Source organism: Ursus americanus, chromosome 33 (assembly GCF_024610735.1).
Source record: "Ursus americanus isolate L20-20 chromosome 33, mUrsAme1.1.p, whole genome shotgun sequence".
NCBI classification, from domain to species: Eukaryota; Metazoa; Chordata; class Mammalia; order Carnivora; family Ursidae; genus Ursus; species Ursus americanus.
The window spans coordinates 15075575-15097578 of NC_142159.1; the positions used below are offsets into that span (position 1 = coordinate 15075575).

At 41.0% G+C, this 22004-nt stretch overlaps 1 protein-coding gene across 6 annotated transcripts in view; it reads left to right on the plus strand.

The window, feature by feature from the left end:
• The window catches only part of USP48 (ubiquitin specific peptidase 48), a 90099-nt gene that overhangs the window by 51268 nt on the left and 16827 nt on the right, over nt 1–22004 (plus strand). For 4 of the 6 annotated variants that reach the window (XM_087858457.1, XM_087858460.1, XM_087858461.1 and 1 more), the window contains 10 exons: nt 1325–1522; nt 2671–2785; nt 3659–3789; nt 6613–6684; nt 13034–13158; nt 13317–13439; nt 13734–13795; nt 14032–14142; nt 15461–15591; nt 15944–16050. In XM_087858457.1, the coding sequence (XP_087714583.1) occupies nt 1325–1522; nt 2671–2785; nt 3659–3789; nt 6613–6684; nt 13034–13158; nt 13317–13439; nt 13734–13795; nt 14032–14142; nt 15461–15591; nt 15944–16050 (1175 nt within the window). The remainder of the gene's footprint in view (nt 1–1324; nt 1523–2670; nt 2786–3658; nt 3790–6612; nt 6685–13033; nt 13159–13316; nt 13440–13733; nt 13796–14031; nt 14143–15460; nt 15592–15943; nt 16051–22004) is intronic. The other 2 variants (XM_087858458.1, XM_087858459.1) reach the window with 1 other exon arrangement.

The window sequence follows — 22004 nt, forward strand, 5'->3', positions numbered from 1 at the left end:
TCAAAATGCTTCACTTATCTTATCTTTTACATTCAACAACATCCCCGTGAGGTAGGTAGAAGGCAGGTATTATTACCTTCATTTTACAAATAAAAGACCTGAAGCATAGAGAGTTTAAGTGACTTGCTCAAGTTCAGTTTCTTGGTGGCAGAACTTGGATTAGACGTTGGTCTCAGCTTGCAGTCATGAGCTCTTTCTCTGCGGCTGCATTGGGGCTGACTGCTCGGAAGGCTCTCAGTTGGCAACGTACAGTCTTAGCACAAATAAGGGATGTGACGATGCCGAAACTTGGTTTTGTAAAAATTGAAATGTCTCAAACTAAACTTGAAATGGAAATTAGTTTTCTAGACTTGTAGTATAAAAGTGGTCAAAATGGGCTTTGAGTTGAATTGTCTATCCCTCAGATCTCATCAGCAGTAGTACATAATACAAATACGTAAATTCAATTTCTGTATGTTTTCTTCTATGTTTTATGCTGGGACTCACTGGAGATCTTTGTAAGTAATCAAAGCTGGCCCTTTGTCTTTAATTTTGACTTTTAGGGAACTCATGGACTCTGTTTTCCCAAATGAAAACTCAGTTTGAGGTGGTTTGGTTTTGTCTTAATTTTTGCAACTTCAAAATCAGTAACAATTGAATTCTAGTGTACTTCATCCTGAAACTTGTTTAAAATAGCTTACTTTCTTGAAATACACAATAATGTCATGAATAGCTCATGATACAGATTGGGGAGGGGAAATCAAATACGTTTTAATTGACATCAGTATCCTCTTGGATGGAGAAAAGTTCAGTGGTTGAAACTGGCTTATGAAAGTGTGGTTATAGCTGATGAGGTTATTCTAACTTAGAACTCAGACGTTTCATTTTCAATTCCATGTGTATATCACATATTGGTGAAAAGTGTTTATGAAAATCATTTATGAAATAAACATAATAGGGAATGAGGTTATGTGATTTGCGAGCTGGCGTGGAGCATGGCTTTATAGTTAACAGTCGTGGGTGTCCTGATCAGAGCTCTTCTGTGCTGTCAAGCAAGACACTTCTCTCTGTGGATGCCTCTTTTGTAGAATGTGGTTAATAATACCAGCCGATCTCATAGGGCACTGTGCCGATTCGTCCCTATCGTACACAGCTCCTTGAACTAGAAGAGGGGTAGTTAAATGGAGCTTTGTGTCACAGTCCTCAGACATTTTCCCTGAACAGTGATGCTTCTGATTCTGCTAACTTTGGACAGAGTTTGCATTGTCTTTTGAGGAAAATGAATGTATCACTTAGTCAAAAAGCTGTAAAAATACATAGACTCTTTCCTTTCCTATCTTCTCAGAACCCTATGAGTTTGTCTCTCTCGAGTGGCTGCAGAAGTGGTTGGATGAATCGACACCCACCAAGCCTATCGATAATCACGCTTGCCTGTGTTCCCATGACAAGCTCCATCCTGACAAGATCTCAATTATGAAGAGAATATCTGAATATGCGGCTGACATTTTCTATAGTCGATACGGGGGAGGACCAAGACTAACTGGTAATTCGGGGTGTCTTCTCTGCGTATGAAGTAATTCATGAAGCCTCACCCTGTGGTCTCTGATCATCTGACCCAGACTGTGCCAGCCGGTCCAAATGTTCTGTATGCTTGGCAGACAGGATTTGCTAACTAAAGAAGTTACGTAACACTATACATCGCTTTTCATTGAGTTTCCATGTTTTCCTCCCAAAGGAGACAGAATTTTCTTCTTTTGAGAAAACCATCTGGTAGTAATTTGTTACTTTGTTCAGTATACTCTTCAGAGTACTTGAACCTTGGTCTGGTTGATGGCACGTCTTCTGTAGATTGTTACTTAGCTTATGAATGGAAGCTGCCTGATTCTGCTTTGAATTTAGACCTTTAGATAATGACATAGTATCCATAGTGTCTTTGGTTCTGGTTGTCTCGCCTCAAAACATTTTTCTTTTTAATGAGCAACATAGGCCCCACCTCGTATCCATAGGTGAGTCTAATAAAACAAAATTGTGTGATCACCCTCCCTCCTTTCCCAAATTAAATGCCGTTTTCTGAATGTGTACAACTTAGAGCATAACAACTGGCATTTTAACTGCATGATCCAGGCCTTCTCTTGTACACACCTGGAGTTTTGCTTTCTAAGTTTGTTTTTGATTCATGATCAATGAACTAAGCTGTGATAAGATCTTTTATAGAATCACATTTCATAGGATTCCTACAACTGTGAGTTTTAAATCGGCCCTTGGTGGGTTTTTTCCCTCTTTAGTGTTCCGTGTTTTGAAGTGTTCCAATATTTCATACTCGCATGAAGCTTTCAATTAACATTACATTTGTACTTGTCAGGTAATGTTGTCTCCCCCAACCTTAGAGCCTCAGTTATTTAACTCTTGTAAAACATGCATCTAAACCTTGGAGAATACTGTACTTCATGGCATGGCCTGTTTTAGGGTATTTAGACATTTCATCTCTCATTGTTCTTTCTTTATGCAGATAAAAATTTGCTGTCTTGAAATCTGTATCACCTAAATAATTTAGGATATGTACCAGTTTTCTCTGTTGTCAAAATCGTGACTTTGCTTTAGAACTGTGTTCTGTGAAGTCCTGACACTTTGCTCACAGGTAATCTGCGTGTGAACGAACTCCCGTTTGCTCTCCCTCTCTCTCGCCTCTAGTGAAAGCCCTGTGTAAGGAGTGTGTGGTAGAACGCTGCCGCGTGTTGCGTCTGAAGAGCCAACTAAATGAAGATTATAAAACTGTTAATAATCTGCTAAAGGCGACGGTGAAGGGGTATGTTACACAGTGTTTACTGTTGATGATAAACCGAACTAGTTGGAAGAGGTAATAACCGAATGGCTCGTAATTTATAGACAGTAGGAGTTAGGGTTTTCGAAGAAAGAAGAGTAATGATGTGGATGACAGGGAGGTTGGATGTTTTCAAAGATGCCCAAAGCCGAGTCACCCAGCCTTTGGGACTGCATTCCATCCGTTAGAAAAGTAGAAGCAGAGGTGCGGAGCTGAGGTCTGACCAGACCAAGGCAGCGTGTTAGTGTGTGTTCATACGTGGGGTGTCCCTCTAGAGAGGCCGGAGTGTATTAACGCAGGGTACCCAGGGGAGCATCCTTGGCAGAAATACCCAGCAGACCTGGAGTCTGTCGAGTGCCGCTCCCTAGCGGGCCTCTGGACCCAGGAACCAGTAAGCTCGGATGGCATCTGTTACGGCACTTGTTACATCTGGGTTTAACTTCCGTTATATATTTTCCAAATAAAGATTAACCTAGCTCACTGTTTTTGGTCATTCTGCAAACAGCCTCATGACCCTTTAAATGTGTGTTTGTACGTGGACGTGGATGTATATACGTGAGGACCTGTACGTCTTTGGGAGTGGACGTCAAGGGAAGGAAAGTAGCCCGTTGACTTGTGTTCGGCCTGAACATAATTGAGGAAGCAGGATAAGATTTGGGATAAAAGCAGCATCTGAGATACCCGCATTTCAGTAGCGAAGAGTGAAAATGGCCAAAACGTGGGAGTGGGTTAAAAAATCGTGTGGACCGTAGCAGATTTGGAATGTTTGTAGTTCATTTTAGTTCATGACCCTCACACGTAAAGAAGGGCCGTTAGGAAATGTGCCTTGCGTGATTTCACGTGGTCTCTGTTCCGCAGCAGTGATGGATTTTGGGTGGGGAAATCCTCCCTGCGCAGTTGGCGCCAGCTCGCTCTGGAACAGCTAGATGAGCAAGATGGCGACGTAGACCAAAGCAACGGGAAGATGAACGGCAACACCTTGAACAAAGGTAGTGCGAAAAGTCTGTGTGTGCGTGCTCGTGGACGGCAGCGCAGAATTCCCACCCGTGCAATTTTAGGGGCCAGTTTTATTAAACCCGAAGCTCTCCGGTGTCTCGGAACAAATAAAAGATTGTTAAGTTACTGAAATTGAGCGCGGGCTCGGCAGCTCACACGAGGAACTCCGGGCACCCAGGCGTCCTTTTTGCCCCCGGTCTCTCTAGTTAATCACGTGCAGAACTCTTTTTAATTCTGCTCCGGGCTAAAATTCTTAAGAAAGGTGAGTCTGCCACCAGTCACATAGTATATCGTCAGCTCAGTATGTTTGGTTATAGACTATCTGCCACATTTACAGGCTGCCTTTGGCAAATAAAATGAGCCTGTGCTTCTGTGGTTTTCATCCAGGAGGGAAGGCAGCTTCTGAATAGCGTTTTGCTTATAAATTCTTCTCAGTTTTCTGAAGCTATGCTTCCAAGTAGGAAATTATGTTAATATAGGTCAGCGACTAAATTGAATTTTATAATCAGTGTTTCATAAGATACAAGGGGAATTAAGGCTCTAAAATTATTCGTAGGTTTAAAATGGAAGCTGGTGGTTTGATCAGTCTATTCAAGTACAATTAGTGACCCTGAAGCGATTGTCTCACCTAGTGTTCTTATCCAAATATCAGGATCTACGTACATAGGTTTTTAAAAATTATCCTTTGAATAACGTTAACATTCTTACTGAAGTACTCTGAATTTTCTTGGTGGGGTCTTCCGATAAAACTACCTTTTAATTTTTTGTATATTTTTTTATTTTAATAAATGTACTATGATTTTTTTTTTTGAAGGGTAGTTAACACAGCATTGTATTACTATCAGGTATACCACACAGTAATTCAACAAGTCTTAACTTTTTAAGAAAATAAAAACCCCAAAGCCACTATTTGTGGCTTTTTAACGTTTTCAAATTTAAGAGTTTTTTTTTTTTCTTTTGGTTAAAAAAATCTTTTTTAAGATTTTATTTATTTATTTGATGGAGAGAAAGACAGCCAGCGAGAGAGGGAACACAGGCAGGGGGAGTGGGAGAGGAAGAAGCAGAGGAGCCTGATGTGGGGCTCAATCCCAGGACCCTGGGATCACGCCCTGAGCCGAAGGCAGACGCTTAACCACTGAGCCACCCAGCTGCCCCTGGTTAAAAAAAATCTTGCTCTGCTATACAATTCATGAACTTAACTTTAGTTTCAGTGTTATTGTCCTGTCATTTAAAAACCGTATTTTTAGTAGCATCGTGTGACCCAGTGTGTTAAATATTAACTTGGTGCTCTTTTAAGCTTCTTGATGTGCTAGTGGTCCTTTTTCTTTTCTTTTCTTTTCTTTTTTTAAGCTTTTAAGTAATCTCAACACCCAACATAGGGCTCCAAATCAAAACCCCGAGATCTGAGTCGCACACTCCACCAACTGAGCCAGCCTGGCACCCCAGTGATGCTTCATTTTACGTAAAGTCAGATGCCGTAATTGAAAGTATCTTGATGCTGGCCTAGCTTGAAAATCGTTTTCATGTTGGTTTGAGAGTAAAATGCTTCTCTTCTCCCCCTTCCTCCATTCAGAGATTTTAAGAGCTTAAAGCAGTACAGAAGGAACAAAGTAAAATCTCTGCAAGCCTTTCCTCCAGATACAATCATTCTAAATAGGGTTGGTTTGTTTAATATTGGCATTCCTGTAGATGCGGTTGTACATCTTTCTCTGTTAAAGTATATGGTTCTTTTTATTTAGTGGCTGTATTTCATTGTGTGGACGTATTCTTTTTATTTAACTGGTTCTTTTTTAGTTTTGTACAGTTAACGTGTACGAACAGGTAAAGTGAGCGTCCTTATGTACGGTCGTACGTACCTCTTTGCATAAATTCCCAGAAATTGTTGGATCAGAGGATTACACCCATTTATAATGGCCATGTACTGATACATCTTGGTAAATTTTCTCCAGAAAGTACACGGGGGCTTGTTTTTCCATGCTTTTGTCAACATAAAGAGTATACCTTTCACATCAGCTTTTACTAGTCTGATATATGAAAAGTGACTTAGCAGTGTCAGGGCTTTGCCTTTCAAAATTACCATCGAGATCAACCACGGTCCTTTATTTGAGAAGTTAGTTGTATTTGTGTGTGTGACCGAGAGTGTCCTTTCTATGCCCAGTTTTCTACTGAGCTTTTTAATGATTAGTAAATATTCTTTAAGTGTCTTATGTACTTAAATTAAAACCCATGGGTAACTATTCTAATCTCCTTAGACTTAAGACTTTCTATTTGACTGTCTGCCTGGTATACACAACCACGAATTCATGGTGATACAGTGTGGACAGATAGGAAAAGTGGATATTGGAAGAGAAATGTTAACGGGAAAAGCTCAGTTCTTAATATATATTTTTGATGTTAAAGGTTAAGTCCTTATTTCTCATTAGTCTTCTCTGAAGCATTCTGTTCAACCCCGAAAAGAATAGGTGGGTGAAAATGACATGACATGTAGATGATTAACTTGGTTTATGATCCCGTATTCTGAATAGCTTGACTAGAACTAATGGAAGGATATGTATTTTTCAGTTTGAAAAAAGGAACATGTTCTTGCATAATCTAAATCTTGAAGAAGTAAAACTGCCATTCAGGGATTTTTTTCTTTCCTTTTAAGGGAAAGAAATATAACACTTCCTAGCAGGAGCATGTAGGAATCGCTTGGGTCTAATTTTTAGAATGTTTTAAGTTTTCTTTGTTCAAAATTGCGCACAGTCGTATCTCTGCTACTTTGAACTTCAAATGTAACAGCTAGAGTGGTTATTATCTGTATTTCTTTTGATTAGATGAATCAAAAGAAGAAAGAAAAGAAGAGGAGGAGGAATTAAATTTTAATGAAGACATTCTTTGTCCACATGGTAAGCTAGAAGCGTACCTCTTCCGTTGCTAGTCTGACGTCAGCGTATCATAAATGTGTTGTTCAGTTTTTTGCCACGTTTCTTAGGGATTAGGCCCTGACGTTGAGTAACTGGCTTTCTAACCTGTGCTTGAATGTTAATGTTTCCTTTCTTTTACCCTTTTTAGTGGCAGTGCCTCTTATATCTTTGTTCTTTCCTTGCAAAAAATTTTTTTAAAAAATAGGATTTTCCCATATTTAAGAGCAGAAACTTTTTTGTCACTTGCAAGGACTAAATGAGTTTTAAAAATTTCAGTTACATCCCATGACTGTGAGTCTTTGTTCTAGTACATTTTCAGAACAGTGTTTATACATTTTTTAATATTATTGGAGCTATTTCTGGTTTCAGTTCTTATTCGTTCATTGACCAGCTGCTGTGTGCTGTGTACTCTAAATAATACTTTCCGGGTTTTCATTAATCTTATGTATCTGGTTACATATTTCTTGTCGTAGGGAGTGCTCACTTCTAACGAGTTACTTTTTGCAAGGGACTCATTGTATATGAGATGTGGTTTTCCATTCTGTTAACGCTCTGAAAGTCAAACAGGCATCTGCTTTTCAAAGCCACTTACTACGTAAGTGTCCCCCCAGCCCCTGCCCCCAAATGTGTCCAGTTCTTGTTTCATTAGTTCATTATGAACCAGTGCATGGTATCTGAACACCTACCCTCCAGCACACTAAAATCCTTTTATATCAGGAGTCCCTGAGGATGCTAGTGATAGTAGTCGTCACTGGAGTGGCACTTGTATGCTGTCTCTTGGACATCGTAGCACTGCTTTAGCTGACTAGTTGAGGGACCGCGCTTGCTTGTTTACTGGCCATCTAGGAGGGGGGATCTGTAGGTCCCAGGCCCATCTGTCCTTCCTGTCCCATCAGCCTGCCTCCCGGTCGGCCCCGCTTGCACCGTAGCGCACAGGAGGAACACAAATGCGGAGAAGGTACGACCTCATGCGTGGTCGACGGACTGAGTAGGTAGAAGAAGGTGAAGTGAGTAGCCAAGAGTAGATCAGTTTTTCCTCCTGATGCTTTCATACCAGCTCTTCTTTTTCCTTTAACCATCACAGTATGGATATAGACAGTGGGGTACGTTTCTCCCTTTTGAGAATAGGGGAGTCTGTGGCACAATGCTGACTTTCCTGCTCAGCGCCTCCCAGCTGCTGGAAACAGCGTCAGAACTCGGACCGTCATCTTACTCCTTAACTCACTGACCTTTGCTCTGTCTTCCCACCTCTTGTCTCATCTTGTCGTTTCAGGATTACAGTTGTGACAAAAAGCATGGCACAGCTGAATGTGGTTTCAGGACTTGTGCTGCACTCCTCAGCAGAAAATTTGCTCACGAGAGCTGGTTTTTAGGTCTTTAGCTTGATCTCAACTCAGTGGCTATACTTTATCTCGTATTTTATTTTATTATTTCTTTATGGAAGTTGTACCCTCAGCAAGGGGCTTGAACCCACGACTGTGTGATCAGGAGTTGCACGCTCTACCCACTGGGCCAGCCAGGCGCCCCTACTTTATCTAGTGGTTTAAAAGGGTGGTTCTCATGATTGTTTTTGTGGACCTCACTTTTCAGTGTACTACGCACATGGGACCTGGGTTTTCAGGTGCAGGATATTGGATCTTACTTAGAAACCCACTTCACTCATTAGGTTTATCTTAAAACTCACTCTTGGGGCGCCTGGGTGGCTCAGTCGTTAAGCGTCTGCCTTCGGCTCAGGGCGTGATCCCAGAGTCCTGGGATCGAGCCCCACATCAGGCTTCTCCGCTGGGAGCCTGCTTCTTCCTCTCCCACCACCTCCCCCCCGCCCGTGTTCCCTCTCTTGCTGGCTGTCTCTCTCTGTCAAATAAATAAATAAAATCTTTAAAAAAATAAAATAAATAAAATAAAACTCACTCTCGAACTGTGGTGGTGGTGGTGGTAATAGCACTAATCGTAGTAAGAGGGTAGTGGACATGAACTGAATGTTTACCTTGTATCCAGTAGTTCTGTATGTGTATAGATATTAACTCGTTTAATCTCTACAACAGCCCTGAGTTGTATTACTGTCAGTCCACCGTACTGATGAGTGAGTACATTGAGGCTCAAGGAGGTGAGAATTATCTACTCAAAGTCACCACACTTGTTGGGTAGTTTTGCAAAGCCTAGGTATATAAGTGTCTGTTGGAAATTATTTTTCGTCAAAAACAGGAAGGAATTGCTTTTTTAGCGTAACGATTGTCCAAAGCCATTCTTTTGTAGGTTACATTTTGTCTTCCATTTCTGGCAGCTCCTAAGATTTTTGTCTCCAGCATTGTGACATCTCACCTCAACCTGCCTTGGCGCGGGGGCCCTCCCTCATCGGTCGTGTGAGATGCTCTCTGGATGCCGTGCGTGTGGCTGCGGCTGGTGCCAGCGAGCTTTGCTGTTGGGCCCTGGCTGGGCTGTTGTTCTGGGGGGTTGCTCTTCATCTTCCAGTTCCCTGCTTGGAAAGTGCAGACTGGGCTGTCAGTGCTCTGGGGTCATGAGAGACCAGAGGGTTTGGGAGTCTCTGCCTTCTGTGTGGAAACCTTTACTTAACTCCGTCTCGGCTCATGACCACATTCATCCGTGCACTTTGTTCCCTCGTGCATAGGCCAGGGGCTGCATGTTGTCAGAGAAGCCTGGGCTGTTCTGTGGATAGAGTGGCTGTTATCTATAGGGCATAGAGGCATGAACTGAGAATTTCACTGTCTCCTAAGTACAGGCTTTTGGTCTGTTCTCCCATTTTTTAATGCCATCTGTACTTCTGTGTGCTCCCAATTCCTGGGTCACTGGGGGGCAGTTGTGCAATGTAGTAAATCTGCTTACTTCCTGAATTTTGCCAATTTAAAATTCATTTTTCTTGTGTCTCATCCATTTCCTTTTAAGCTTCAAAAATTTTTGTTGGCATTGCTCCCTCTGTGTTCTCTTTATCCATCATTATGATTTTATAAATTTTTTAAAAAATCCCTTTACTCTGGGGGCGCCTTGGTGGCTCAGTCAGTTCAGCAAGTATCCAACTCTTGATTTTGGCTCAGGTCATGATCTCAGGGTTGTGAGATCGAGCCCCGTGTTGGGCTCCACACACAGTGGGGATTCTCCTTGGGATTCTCCCCAGAGAGAGAGCTCACTCTGCCCCTCCCCTGCTGCATGCACACACATTCTCTCTCTCTCAGATCCTTTTTTTTTTTTTTTAATTAAATCCCTTTACTCTGGGTTAATGTTATTTAGGAGGCACTGAAAGTCCAGTTTGAAAATTTCATTTTTATCAGGATGTCCTTATTTTGAATTTGCAGGTTTTTTAAGTCCCCCATATATCTATAAAGCCCTGCGTATATTTAATACATCAGAGATTTATGTGAGTTAATCACTGGATTACATTCCATTAGGAGATTTACTGAAGCTGTAGGGTTCAGTATTTACTGCGGATACTGTTTATGCATCAGGCTCTCTTACTCAGTTCATTTTGTATTCATTTAAGTGGATAACCTTCCTATAACCTTTTTTTTTAAGATTTTATTTGTTTGACAGAGACACAGTGAGAGAGGGAACACAAGCAGGAGGAGTGGGAGAGGGAGAAGCAGGCTTTCCACTGAACAGGGAGCCCGATGTGGGGCTCGATCCCAGGACCCTGGGATCATGACCTGAGCTGAAAGCAGACGCTTAATGACTGAGCCACCCAGGCGCCCCTTCTATAACCCTTTTTTAAAAATAAAATTTATTTATTTGAGAGAGACAGTGCCTGCATGCTAATGAGCTGGGGAAGGGGCAGGGAGAAGCAGACACCTCCCCTCCCCCCCGTGAGCTGGGAACCATCCCCCTGCCCCCAACATTGGGCTGGATCCCAGGACCCTGAAATTATGATGAGCCAAAATCAAGAGATGGACACTTAACCAGCTGAGCCACCCAGGAGCCCCTAAACCTTTGTTACTACACAATTTGCTTGGCAATTGGGCAGTTTTTTTGTTTTGTTTTTATAAGTTCTTCAGATGCTCTGTACCCCAAGTTACTATAGTTTGAACTAGACTTTGTGGGTGAGGGTATTTATGCACAATCTAAATTCATTGTTTACTAGATTCTGTGTTGACAGGAAGAATCCTCTGGGCTTAGGTTATCTAGTGTGTTTGCTGAATTTGATCTCTCATGACTGATTTGATCTTGTGTTGGGAGATTTTATCCCAGGATGAATTTCATTGGTTGGTCTTTTCTTTTCAAATTTAGGAAGGTGATACTTATTACAGGATACAAGTCTAAAAATTCATATACCACAGGTAAAAGTTAGTGGTTGTGAGGTCATAAACAAGATTTAGATGCGTCGTCATGGCGGTTATTAGGACACTAAATTTAGAGACCTGATAAGTACAGGGGAGGACTTTGTTTATTCAACGAAACTGCAATAAAATGATTTATTGAAATACTCTTCTGACTTCAGAAATAAATCTAGGTGGTTCTTTATACACATCCAGCATTATAGGTCATTAAGTAGAAATGCCCTTCCATCCCATCAGAACAAGGGCAGCACGTCCCCAGTGACAGGAAGTCCCATTCAAGCGTGTGTCTGTGTTACTGTTCCTTTGTTCACCTACCTTTTCTGAACCACATGCACATGGAGACAGCAGGTGCGTAGTCTCAGTCCTTGGCAGGGGGAAGAAAGAAACCACTTTAAAATCATAATTGCCTTAGAGTTCTTTAAAATCAGATTGTGGAAATCTCCTGTCATCTTTTTTGTGGCTGCATTATATTTCACAATAAGGATACACTAAATTAGAATCTGATAATCCAATTAACCTTAAAAAAAATTTCCCCGGTTGTCAGAGGACAGACGTATGGGAGTTAGGTCTTCATGACCCGAGGAAATTTAAGTCAACAGTCTACTCAGAAAGAAAGTTAATTTTTACAGTGGGACCTATTTTCTCTGATAATAAGTTTTCTAAAGCAACCTTTTCTTGGAGCGTTCAAAGCTATTAAATAAGAGGTGGAACGTAAGATGATGCATTTTGAGGTGTGAGACATTTTGGGGTTTGGATGAGACAGACCGGAGGTCATATCCCAGCTTCCTTACAAACAGCCTGTGGTGGTGACTGTGTATGTCAGGGTCACCGATGCTCAGTTTATTTTGTAGAACCCGTAAAGCAGAAATGATGATACGGTGCTTTAAAAGTCACTGGCTTTATTTTTCTTAGTCGCAGGGGTAGAAACAAATGTATGGCTTTGAAAACTTAACGATGGTTTTTTGGGTAATGACTGCACCTAATAACGGAAGTGCAGGTCACTAATTTATCGACCGGGGGCAGCCGAAACAACACGGAAGTAGAAACAGAAAGGGAGCGAGGGGTAGAGAAGGGCAGACAGGCCCCCTGAAAGCTGGATTTGGGCAAGCAAGCAGTAAACTGATGTGGGGCGCCTGAGATGGGGAGCTGCTGCCGCCTGGGCATTCCTGGGATCAGAGAAGAGGAAGGGGGGTGGTGCTGACTAGTATTCTCCTCTGAGATGTTTTTTTTCTTTAAAATTGATTTATTTCACAAAAAGCAAGTGTGTGGGGGTGGGCAGTGTGAGCGGAGGAAGAGAGACTCTCCCGCAGACTCCCCGCTGAACGAGGAGCCTGACGCAAGACTCGATCCCACGACCCATGAGATGATGACCCAGTCCAAAACCAAAAGTTGAGGGCTTAATTGATGGAGCCACCTGGGCGCCTGGTCCTCTGCAATTTTCAGAGATCCCTGGGGATTGGGGTGACAGCAATAGTAAGCAAGCCAATTGGATTTTGACAGGAGATGGTTTTGTGATTGAACAGAGCTTCCTTTATTAAACTTTGAATTGATAACGTAAGAGAATGGTTCTGGTAAGATTGGACCCAGCCTTAAAAATATTATTTGGGTGGGGGGGGGAGAAACCTCTAGGCAAGTGTGGCATTTGAGTGTGAGTGGGGGTGCATTGCTGTTGAACAGCCTCTCCGGGTGGAGGGTACCACGATCCCCAGAAGCCCTTTTCATTGCTTCCTTCACTGGCAGGAAGAAAGATGGGAAGTGCCCGGCTCTAGTCTCATACAGTTGTTTTTTTTATTGTCTAGTTTTTCAACCACAGACCTCGAATAAGGACGTGCAGGAACGGCTAGTTCCTTTAGAATGAAATAACCTTAAAGATGATATTTAAGAGCTTTGAAACTAAGGAAAGAGGGAATTGCAGGAAAGTCGGAAGAATATCTACAGATATTTCTTAGGTCGAAGGAATATGAAATAGAATTTTAGAGGCTCTCTGCTGACCTTTTAGCTTTTTTTAATCCCCCAAATATAATTTTTTTTTTTTTTTAACTCAGGGGAGTTATGCATATCTGAAAATGAAAGACGACTTGTTTCTAAAGAGGCTTGGAGCAAACTGCAGCAGTACTTTCCAAAGGCTCCTGAGTTTCCAAGTTACAGAGAATGCTGTTCCCAGTGCAAGGTACTGAGGCTGTGCTGCCATCTGGGGAAGTCATGCCGCCTCCCTGGATTGCCTGCTCTGGAGAATTGACATTGTACTTCCGTGGGGGGAGTAGGGAGGAGGCAAGTGGTGCTGTCAGCGGGGGGTGGTTGATTGCTTCTTGCTTCATTCTCTTACAGATTTTAGAAAGAGAAGGGGAAGAAAATGAAGCCTTACATAAGATGATTGCAAATGAGCAAAAGACTTCTCTTCCAAATTTGTTCCAGGACAAGAACAGACCATGTCTCAGTAACTGGCCAGAGGTATAGTGATCCCCACACAGGAGGATAGACTTCATCTTACCTTTTTAGGGCTCTTGCCAAAATCCCAGTGAACTGTTTCAGACCAGCCCAGAGTGTCTCTGATTTTCGTGGTTTAGTTGTCTAATTGGAGGATTTACTCTAGCTTACGGTTTCTTGGCAGAGGGCTATATTTGCATTATATTTACAAAACTTGAAAAAGGAGAGTGACAGTATATGGGAAAACATTTTCCCTAAAATATTTATGTTATGGGTACAGTGAGTTAATGGGCATTTGCATGTTATTCTCTGTTCTAGGAAACGGATGTCCTATACATCGTGTCACAGTTCTTCGTAGAAGAATGGCGGAAATTTGTTAGGTAGAGCCCTAAATTTTCTATTTCCTTTTTCTCTTGTTGTTGATTCTAGTATTTTTAAGAATTAATAGATTCTGATCACAGTACCTTTGATGGTTACTTTTTTAGCATGTACTTAAATTTTCTTTTGTTTACATTAAATGGATTAAATATATTTCAAATGTAAAAATAATTATCTGAAACATCTTAAGTGATTGCCTTAGTGAAATATATTGGTCCTCCTTGTCTCACTTGAGTAGAAAACCTACAAGATGTAGTCCCGTGTCGTCGGTTGGAAACAGTGCTCTTCTGTGCCCCCATGGGGGACTCATGTTTACATTTGCTTCCATGACCAAAGAAGATTCTAAACTGTGAGTTTCTTCTCTTCATGTGATTTTTCTAGTGATTAATAATGAATGTTTAGGTAGTTTTTATCTGACACAAACAGTGTATTTGAAGGTTCTAGGCCTTTTCTGAATTGTGGGTTTTGTCCTTTCATAAGCTCTACTAGAGAGAGCACTTCCCTTAAAAAAAAAAAAAAAAAAAAAAAGGCAAGACTGTTTGTCTATAGAAGGGGAGAAGCTGCCCGAGGTTGCCTCGCTCTTTGTCTCTACCTTGTCCTTCCCAGAGCCCTGCTCTTCTTCCAAGCTGCCGGTTCCGGTACCGCCTCTCTAGCGGACCTCTTCCAGCATCCCATAATCCCAGGGGCTCTCCTTCCTTGTTTTTCCTGCAGCCACCAGGCAGGCTTCAGCAAACAGATGAGGAGGAGGAAGGCACTCTGCACCAGAGCAGAGCCACTGAGCTGGTCATCTGCAGGTCTCGGGTCTTAAAGTCAAAATTTTTGTCCCACTCAATCTTAAGTGCTTCTAAAAGGGCTCATGTCTGAAATGCACCTGTGATGTTGCCATTTTATCTTTTCAAAGAATTGATAACTATGTAAGAGAACATAGAATGTCTCTGACGTTGCTTATAAACCGTGAACATTGGAACTCATAAATAACAGTTCCTTTGTGACTAAGCGTAGAGGTAGGGAGTTTACTATTCATGTTAACACTTTCACATCATTTAGGGAAGCTTACAGTTAATATATTTTTCCTTCTAGGTTCTCCCCTAGCTCTTTTTTTCCTTCCTTCCTCTTTGTGGGGGTGGGGGAGTGTTGTAAATGTTAGACGTCAGGAGAGTATCTGTGATAATACAAATGTGTGTACGGGGCAGCTTTAAAGTTAAACAATTCAAATAAAACCTAAGGCCCCTCAGTGTTAACCTCTCTTCTCTTCTTCCTCTTCTCTGTGCCTTTGTTCACTCACAATAAGCACAGGCCGGAAGTTGAGGGTTACCATGCTCAAAAAGTACTACTTACAAAGTAATACTTTGCATATTAAAAAAAAAATTTTTTTTTTTTTTACAAATGGACATCATACGATATTTATCCTTCTGCAACTAACTTCATTCAATTTTAGTCTGTGAGATTTAGACATGTTGATTCGTGTAACGTGAGTCTTGACGTTTCACTGCCCTAACCACCCTCCTTTTGTATGAAGAAAACTGTTCGTGGTTGACGATGATGTATCTTTACCTTCTTGAATATTGGTCTTCGTGATTTGGTGATTTGGGTTTAGGAGACCAATGGATTCTGTTAGTTCTGTTAATTTCCATGTGTCTTAAGGCATGTTGTGTTTTTTTGCACAGTATAGCTCTCATATGGCCCAGTGAGTGGCAAATGATACAAAAGCTCTTTGTCGTGGATCATGTCATTAAAATCACGAGAAGTGAGGTGGGAGATGGAGACCCTTCAGAAACACAGTATATTTCTGAACCAAGTAAGTTGTCATGTTTGTTCATATAGTTAAGACTTGACATCTTAAGAGAGAAGGAGAATGTGTTACTGTTGTATTCCCTATTTAAAATTAACGAATATGTGTTCAGGTCCTAACTGGTACACACCAGGTGGGAATTACTCTATACCCCTCTCATTATTTGTATGTTTACTAGTTGATAGTAAATGAATTTCCTCGCTGGCATTATTATTATACAACAGAATATAACAATTAATAGAAAATAAGAGCAATAGTTACTTAATGAGTACTCACTGGTAACTTTGCTGTGTGTTTATAGGTTTTTGGTTCTTTTACATTAATTCCCCCGCCACTTCTGTTTTACTTTGTTTTTCAGAACTCTGTCCAGAATGCAGAGAGGGCTTATTGTGTCAGCAGCAGAGGGACCTACGTGAATACACTCAAGCCACCATCTATGTCCATAAAGTTGTGGATAACAAAAAGGTACCAGTCCCTCTCGTGGCCATGACTAGTAATGATCAGTTTTGCTTTTTGACTCACTGATGGATTTTCACGGATGCCTGCCTTAGATCACATTTTTATTTCCTTGGAGCTACTTGGCGTAAGAATTCAAGTTGGATGAGAATTCAGAGTGAATACTTGTGTGATTATACGTGGATTTAGTCAGTTATTAATTTGATACGGAAGTAATTATTGAACGTCAGCTATGTGCCAGGAATGGTCTTGGTGTAGAGGGAATACAGTGGTAAAGAAAACAGACCAGGTATCTGCCCTCAAGAATATTTGTACCTAGTGAGGAAGATGAAGAACAAACCCAGAAAGGGAGATGGTTCAGTGTGCCAGCGTAGGAAGGTTGTGAACATCTCCTCCTCCCAGGATCCAGCAAATCTGCAGCATATACGGAATAATTACCTCTGAAAAGAACTTGAGAACTAGCTAAACAGCTGCTCTGCAAAGGATAAAAGGGTCTCATCAAGATGGGTAGGAGAAGCAGAGATACGATCTCACCAAAAACACCACCCCCCAACACAGCAGCCCACCATGGGGAGGGGTCTCACAAATACGGAACTGCTTCCTGAGGAGAGAACAGTTTGTGCCCCACATCAGGCCACCCAACCCTGGGACCTACACCAGATCGAAGGCCCCAAATGCCTTTGAAACGAAGGGAGCTTCCATCCAGGAGAACCATGCAGCTGTAGAGAATGGAGATTATGCTCTTTAAAGATCTCGTGTGCAGGATGACTTAGTCTGGCACCCCATGCAAAAGCTGCAGTTTGCCAAAGGCCTAAATTATATGTGAAGGAAATTCATTTGCTAATCTTAAAGCATCTGCCAGAGGAGTTAAAGCTTGTTGGGACTCTCTTCAGGGGCTGGAGCCACTGTGGGGCACCATTTTTAAATTCTCCACCTTGCTAGTGCCCACAGTGGTGGGTACCAGTTTTGTACTCTCTTACCTGCTAGTGCGCTATGCACTTGCTGCAGACTGCCACAGCCCCACCTCCCTGGGGTACCCCAAAGCCAGCAAGCATCCAGTTTGTCAGTGGGATGCCCACTGGGCACTGGATTCTTGTGGCCAGAAGGGATTTGCATTTCTGGCCCAACACGCCCAACAGTCAGACCGTTTCACAGACAACTTAGAAGTCGAGAGTTAAACGGTAAGGTTCAGTGCTTATACAGGGCCACCCATTCTTGAGACTGGGAGCGAGAGTTTCACCTAACACATAAGAACAAATGGTCAAGCAAAAAGAGGAAACACAGGAATATGTTCCAAATGAAAGAAAAAAGATAAAACCCCCAATCAAAACCTTAACAAAACAGACTATAAGTAATTTACCTAATAAAGTGTTCAAAGTATTGGTCATAGAAATGCTCACGGAATTTGGGAGAATATGGATGAACACAGAGAAAATCCCATTCAGCGAAGAGATAGAAAATATAAAAAGGACCAAACAGAAGTCACAGAGCTAAAGAATGCAAGAACTGGTCTGAAAAATACAGTACAGGGTTTCAACAGGAGACCAGATCGAGCAGAAGGAAGGTAAGTGATCTGGAAGACAGCGGGAGAACTCAGCCAGAGCAGTAAAAAGAAAAAAAGAATTTTTTTTTTTTTAAAGTAGGCTGCATGCCCAGCGTGGAGCCCAACGTGGGACTTGAACTCACGACCCTGAGATCAAGACGTGAGCTGAGATTTAGAGTCGGATGTTTAACCTATGGACCTACCCTACCCAGGCACCCAAGGGAAAAAGAATTGTAAGAAATGAAGCTAGCTTAAGGGACCTGTGCCACAGCATCCAACAACATTCATCTCACAGAGGTCCCGGAGTGGGGAAGGGAGGGATGGGCAGAAAACTTCTTTGAAGAAGTAATGGCTGCAAATTTCCCTAATTTGGGGAAGAAAATGGACACCTGGATCTAGGAAGCCTAGAGAGTTCCAAACAAAATGAACCCAAAACGTCCCACACCATGACACATTATAACTAAAATGTGAAAAGTAGAGAATCTTAAATGTAGCAAGGGAAAAACAACTTTTTCATACAAGGGGAACCTCTGTAAGACTTCCAACAAAAACTTCTCATGTCAGAAGGGATTGATAATGACTTATCTGGAGAACTGAAAGAAAAATACTTCTAAGCAAGAACAGTCTACCTGGCAAGGATATCATTCAGAATTAAAGGAGCGATGAACAGTTTTCCTGACAAGCAGAAGCTGAAGGAGTTCATCACCACTAAACCAACCCTCCAGTGAACAAAAAGGGTACCAGTTAGTAATAAGAAAACATGCGACAGTAAAAATCTCACTGGTAAACATAAATATGTAGTAAAGTGGATTAATCACTTATAAGGCTAGTCTGAAGGTTAAAAGGCGTAGTAATGAGTATAACTGCAATAATTAGTTAAGGGATAAAAAAATAAAAAGATACAGAAAATGACGTTAAAAACAAAACATTGGAGGATTAAAAAGACAATTATGTGATGAAGTTTAACTTGCTATCAATTTAAAATACACTGGTATTATATGTAAGTTGTTAATGTGAGTCTTAACGTTAACCAAAAGCAAAAATGTATCATATATACACAAAAAATAATGAGAAAGATCTAAAAAAAGTCATCAAACCACAAGGGAGGAAAGCAAGAGAAGGAACAGAAAGGAACTAGAAAACAGTCAAATTGGCAATAAGTATATACCTATTAATAATTACTTTAAATGTAAATGGAATAAATTCTCCAATCAGCAGACAGAGTAGCTCACTGGATTAAAAAAAAAAAAAACACAAGATCCATCTTCCCATCTATATGTAACCTATAAGAGACTTATGTCAGATATAAGGACACACACAGACTGAAAGTAAAGGGATGGAAAAAGCTGTTAACATGCAAATGGAAACCAATAGAAAGCTATGTATATCAGAGAAAAGAGATTTTGAAACAAAGACTGTAATAAAAGACAAGGAGCATTTGTAAATATGCACCCAACATAAGGAGTACCTAAATATTTAAAGCAGATGTGAACAGAGTCAAAGGGAGAAGTTGACAGCAGTGCAGTGCTGCTGGGGGCCTTTCGTACCCCACTTTCATCAATGAATAGATCATCCAGACAAAAAAATCAGTAAAGAAACTGATCAGTAAAGAAAGTCTTAAATGACACATTGGACCCCGAACTTAATGATAGATACATACAGAACATTCCATCTGAAAACAGGAGAGTACCCATTCTCAAATGGACGTGGGCCATTCTCCAGGGTAAGTCATACACTGGACCACAGGTCTCAGTAAATTGAAGAAGATTGAAATCATATCAAGCATCTTTTCCAGCCACATTGGTATGAATCTGGAAATCAATTACAAGAAGAAAACTGGGTAAAAACCTAGACGAAATGGTTGTATTTTTGGAAATACACAATTTTCTAAGACTGAATCGTGAAGAAACAGAAAAACTGAATGGACCGATTACTCGTAAGGAGATTAGTCATTAATCAAAACACGCCCAACAAAAATCCAGGACCAAATAGCTTTACTGGTGAACTCTACCAAACATTTGATGAAGATTTAATACCAGTCCTTCTCAAACTCTTCCAAAAAATTGAGGATGAAGGGATGCTCCCAAACTTATTTTACAGGGCCAACAAGGATACTGCATAAAAAAACAAATCACAGGCAAGTACCCCTTTGAACACAGATGCAGAAATTCTCAACAAAATATTAGCAAACCGAATTTAACAGTACATTAAAAGGAACATACGGGGCGGCTGGGTGGCTCAGTCAGTTAAGTGTCTGCCTTCAGTACAGGTCATGACCCCAGGGTCCTGGGATTGAGTTCCACATCGGGCTCCCTGCTCAATGGGAGCCTGATTCTCCCTCTCCCTGTGGCTGCTGCTTCACCTGCTTGTGTGTGCGCGCTCTCTCTCTCTGTCAAGTAAATAAAATCTTAAAAAGGGAGGAGGAAGCATACACTGTGATCAAGTGGGAATTATTCCAGGGATGCAAGGATGGCGGATCTGCAAATCAGCTTGACACACGTTAATAAAGCGGATAAAATCGTGATCCTCTTCATAGAGGCAGAAAAGGATTTAACAAAATTCAATATCCATTTACTTACTTAGTGAAGTTGGAGGGCACAAAATAATACATAAAAAATTTGCAGAGCGCCTGCCTAGCTCAGTCCTAGAGCATGTGACTCTAGATCTCAGAGTTGTGAGTTCAAACCCAACTTTGGGCATATTGCTTACTTTAAAAAAAAATTAGTTCCATTTTTATACATCTAGCAACGACCTATCAGAGAAACTAAGGAAATAATCTCCTTTAGAATTCCATCAAAAAGAATAAAATACGGGGTGCCTGGGACGTTGAGTGTCTCTCTTTAGCTCAGGTCAGGATCTTGGGATTTGGGGATAGAGCCATGCTTCCAGCTGCTTCTCCCTCTGCGCCTCCCCTGGTCATTCGCTAGCTCTCATAAGTAAAATCTTAAAAAAAAAAAACAACTCAGGAATGAATTTAACCAAGGTGGTAAAAGATCTAAACGTTGAAAACTACGGGACTAATAAAATTGAAGAAGATACAAATGGAAAGATATTCCTTGCTAATGAATTGGAAGAATTAATACTGTAAAAATGTTGATATTACCTAAAGCAATCTACAGAATCAGTGCAGTCCCTATCAGAATCACAATGGCATTTTTTAAAACAGAAATAGAATAAAAACAAACAACTCTAATTTTTGTATGGAAACAAAACAGATCTTTAATAGCCAGAGTAGTCTTGAGAAAGAAGAAAAAAGCTAGAGGCAGCACTCTTGGTGATTTCAAACTCTATTACAAAGCTACACTAACCAAAACAGTATGGTATGGGCATAAAATCAGACATGTTAATTAGTGGAATAAACCCAAGCATATAGGGTCAGGTATTTTGCCACAAAGGAGGCTAGAATATACACTGGGGAAGGAATAGTCTCTCCAGCAAATGGTGCTGGGAAAAGTGGACAACCATACGCAAAAGTACGAAACTGGACCACTGTCTCACATCTCATATAAAAATCAACTCAAAATGGATTAAAGACTTGAATGTAAGAACAGAAACCATAAAACTTCTAAAAGAAAATGGGCAACAAGCTCCTTGATGTCCCTCGTAGTAATTTTTTCGATTGATTCCAAAGGCAACAAAAGCAAAAATCAGTAAATGGGACTACATCAGTCTGAAATCTTCTGCACAGTAGAGGAAACCATGAACAGCCTACATGGGAGAAGATATTTGCAAATCGTATATACCATAAAGGGTCATAATCCAAAATACATAAAGAACTCATACAGCACAAAATTGGATACAAAATTGGCAGAGTCTGAATAGACATTTTTCCAAAGAAGAAATACAGATGGCCAGCATCCTCGTGAAAAGAAGCTCAGCATCACTAATCAACAGGGAAATGCAAATCTAAACCACAATGAACAGTCACCTCACATCAGTCAGAATGGCTGTGAAAGGGGTAAGAGAGAAGCATTTGTGAGCCTGTGGAGATAAAGGGAACTTTGTGCACTTTCGGTGGGAATGGAAAATGGTGCAGCCACTATGCAAACAGGATGGAGCTTCCTTGAATTACTATATGATCCAGCAATTCTGCTTCTGGGTATTTATCCAAAGAAAACAAAAATGTTAAATCTAAAAGATATATGCGCCCCTGTGCTCAGTGCACCATTATTTGCAATAGCCAGGATGGAAATAACCTAAGTGTTCGTTGATAGATGAAGGGAAAATGAAGTTCTACTTGTGTGCCCAATGGAATACTATTCAGCCGTAAAAAATAATGAAATCTTGCTTTTGGGACCACATGGATGGACCTTGAGGGTAATGTGCCCATTAAATAAGTCAGAGAAAGTAAATACCGTATGATTTCACCTGTAGATAGAATCTAAAAAAACAAATAAAACTCATCGATACAGAGAATAGA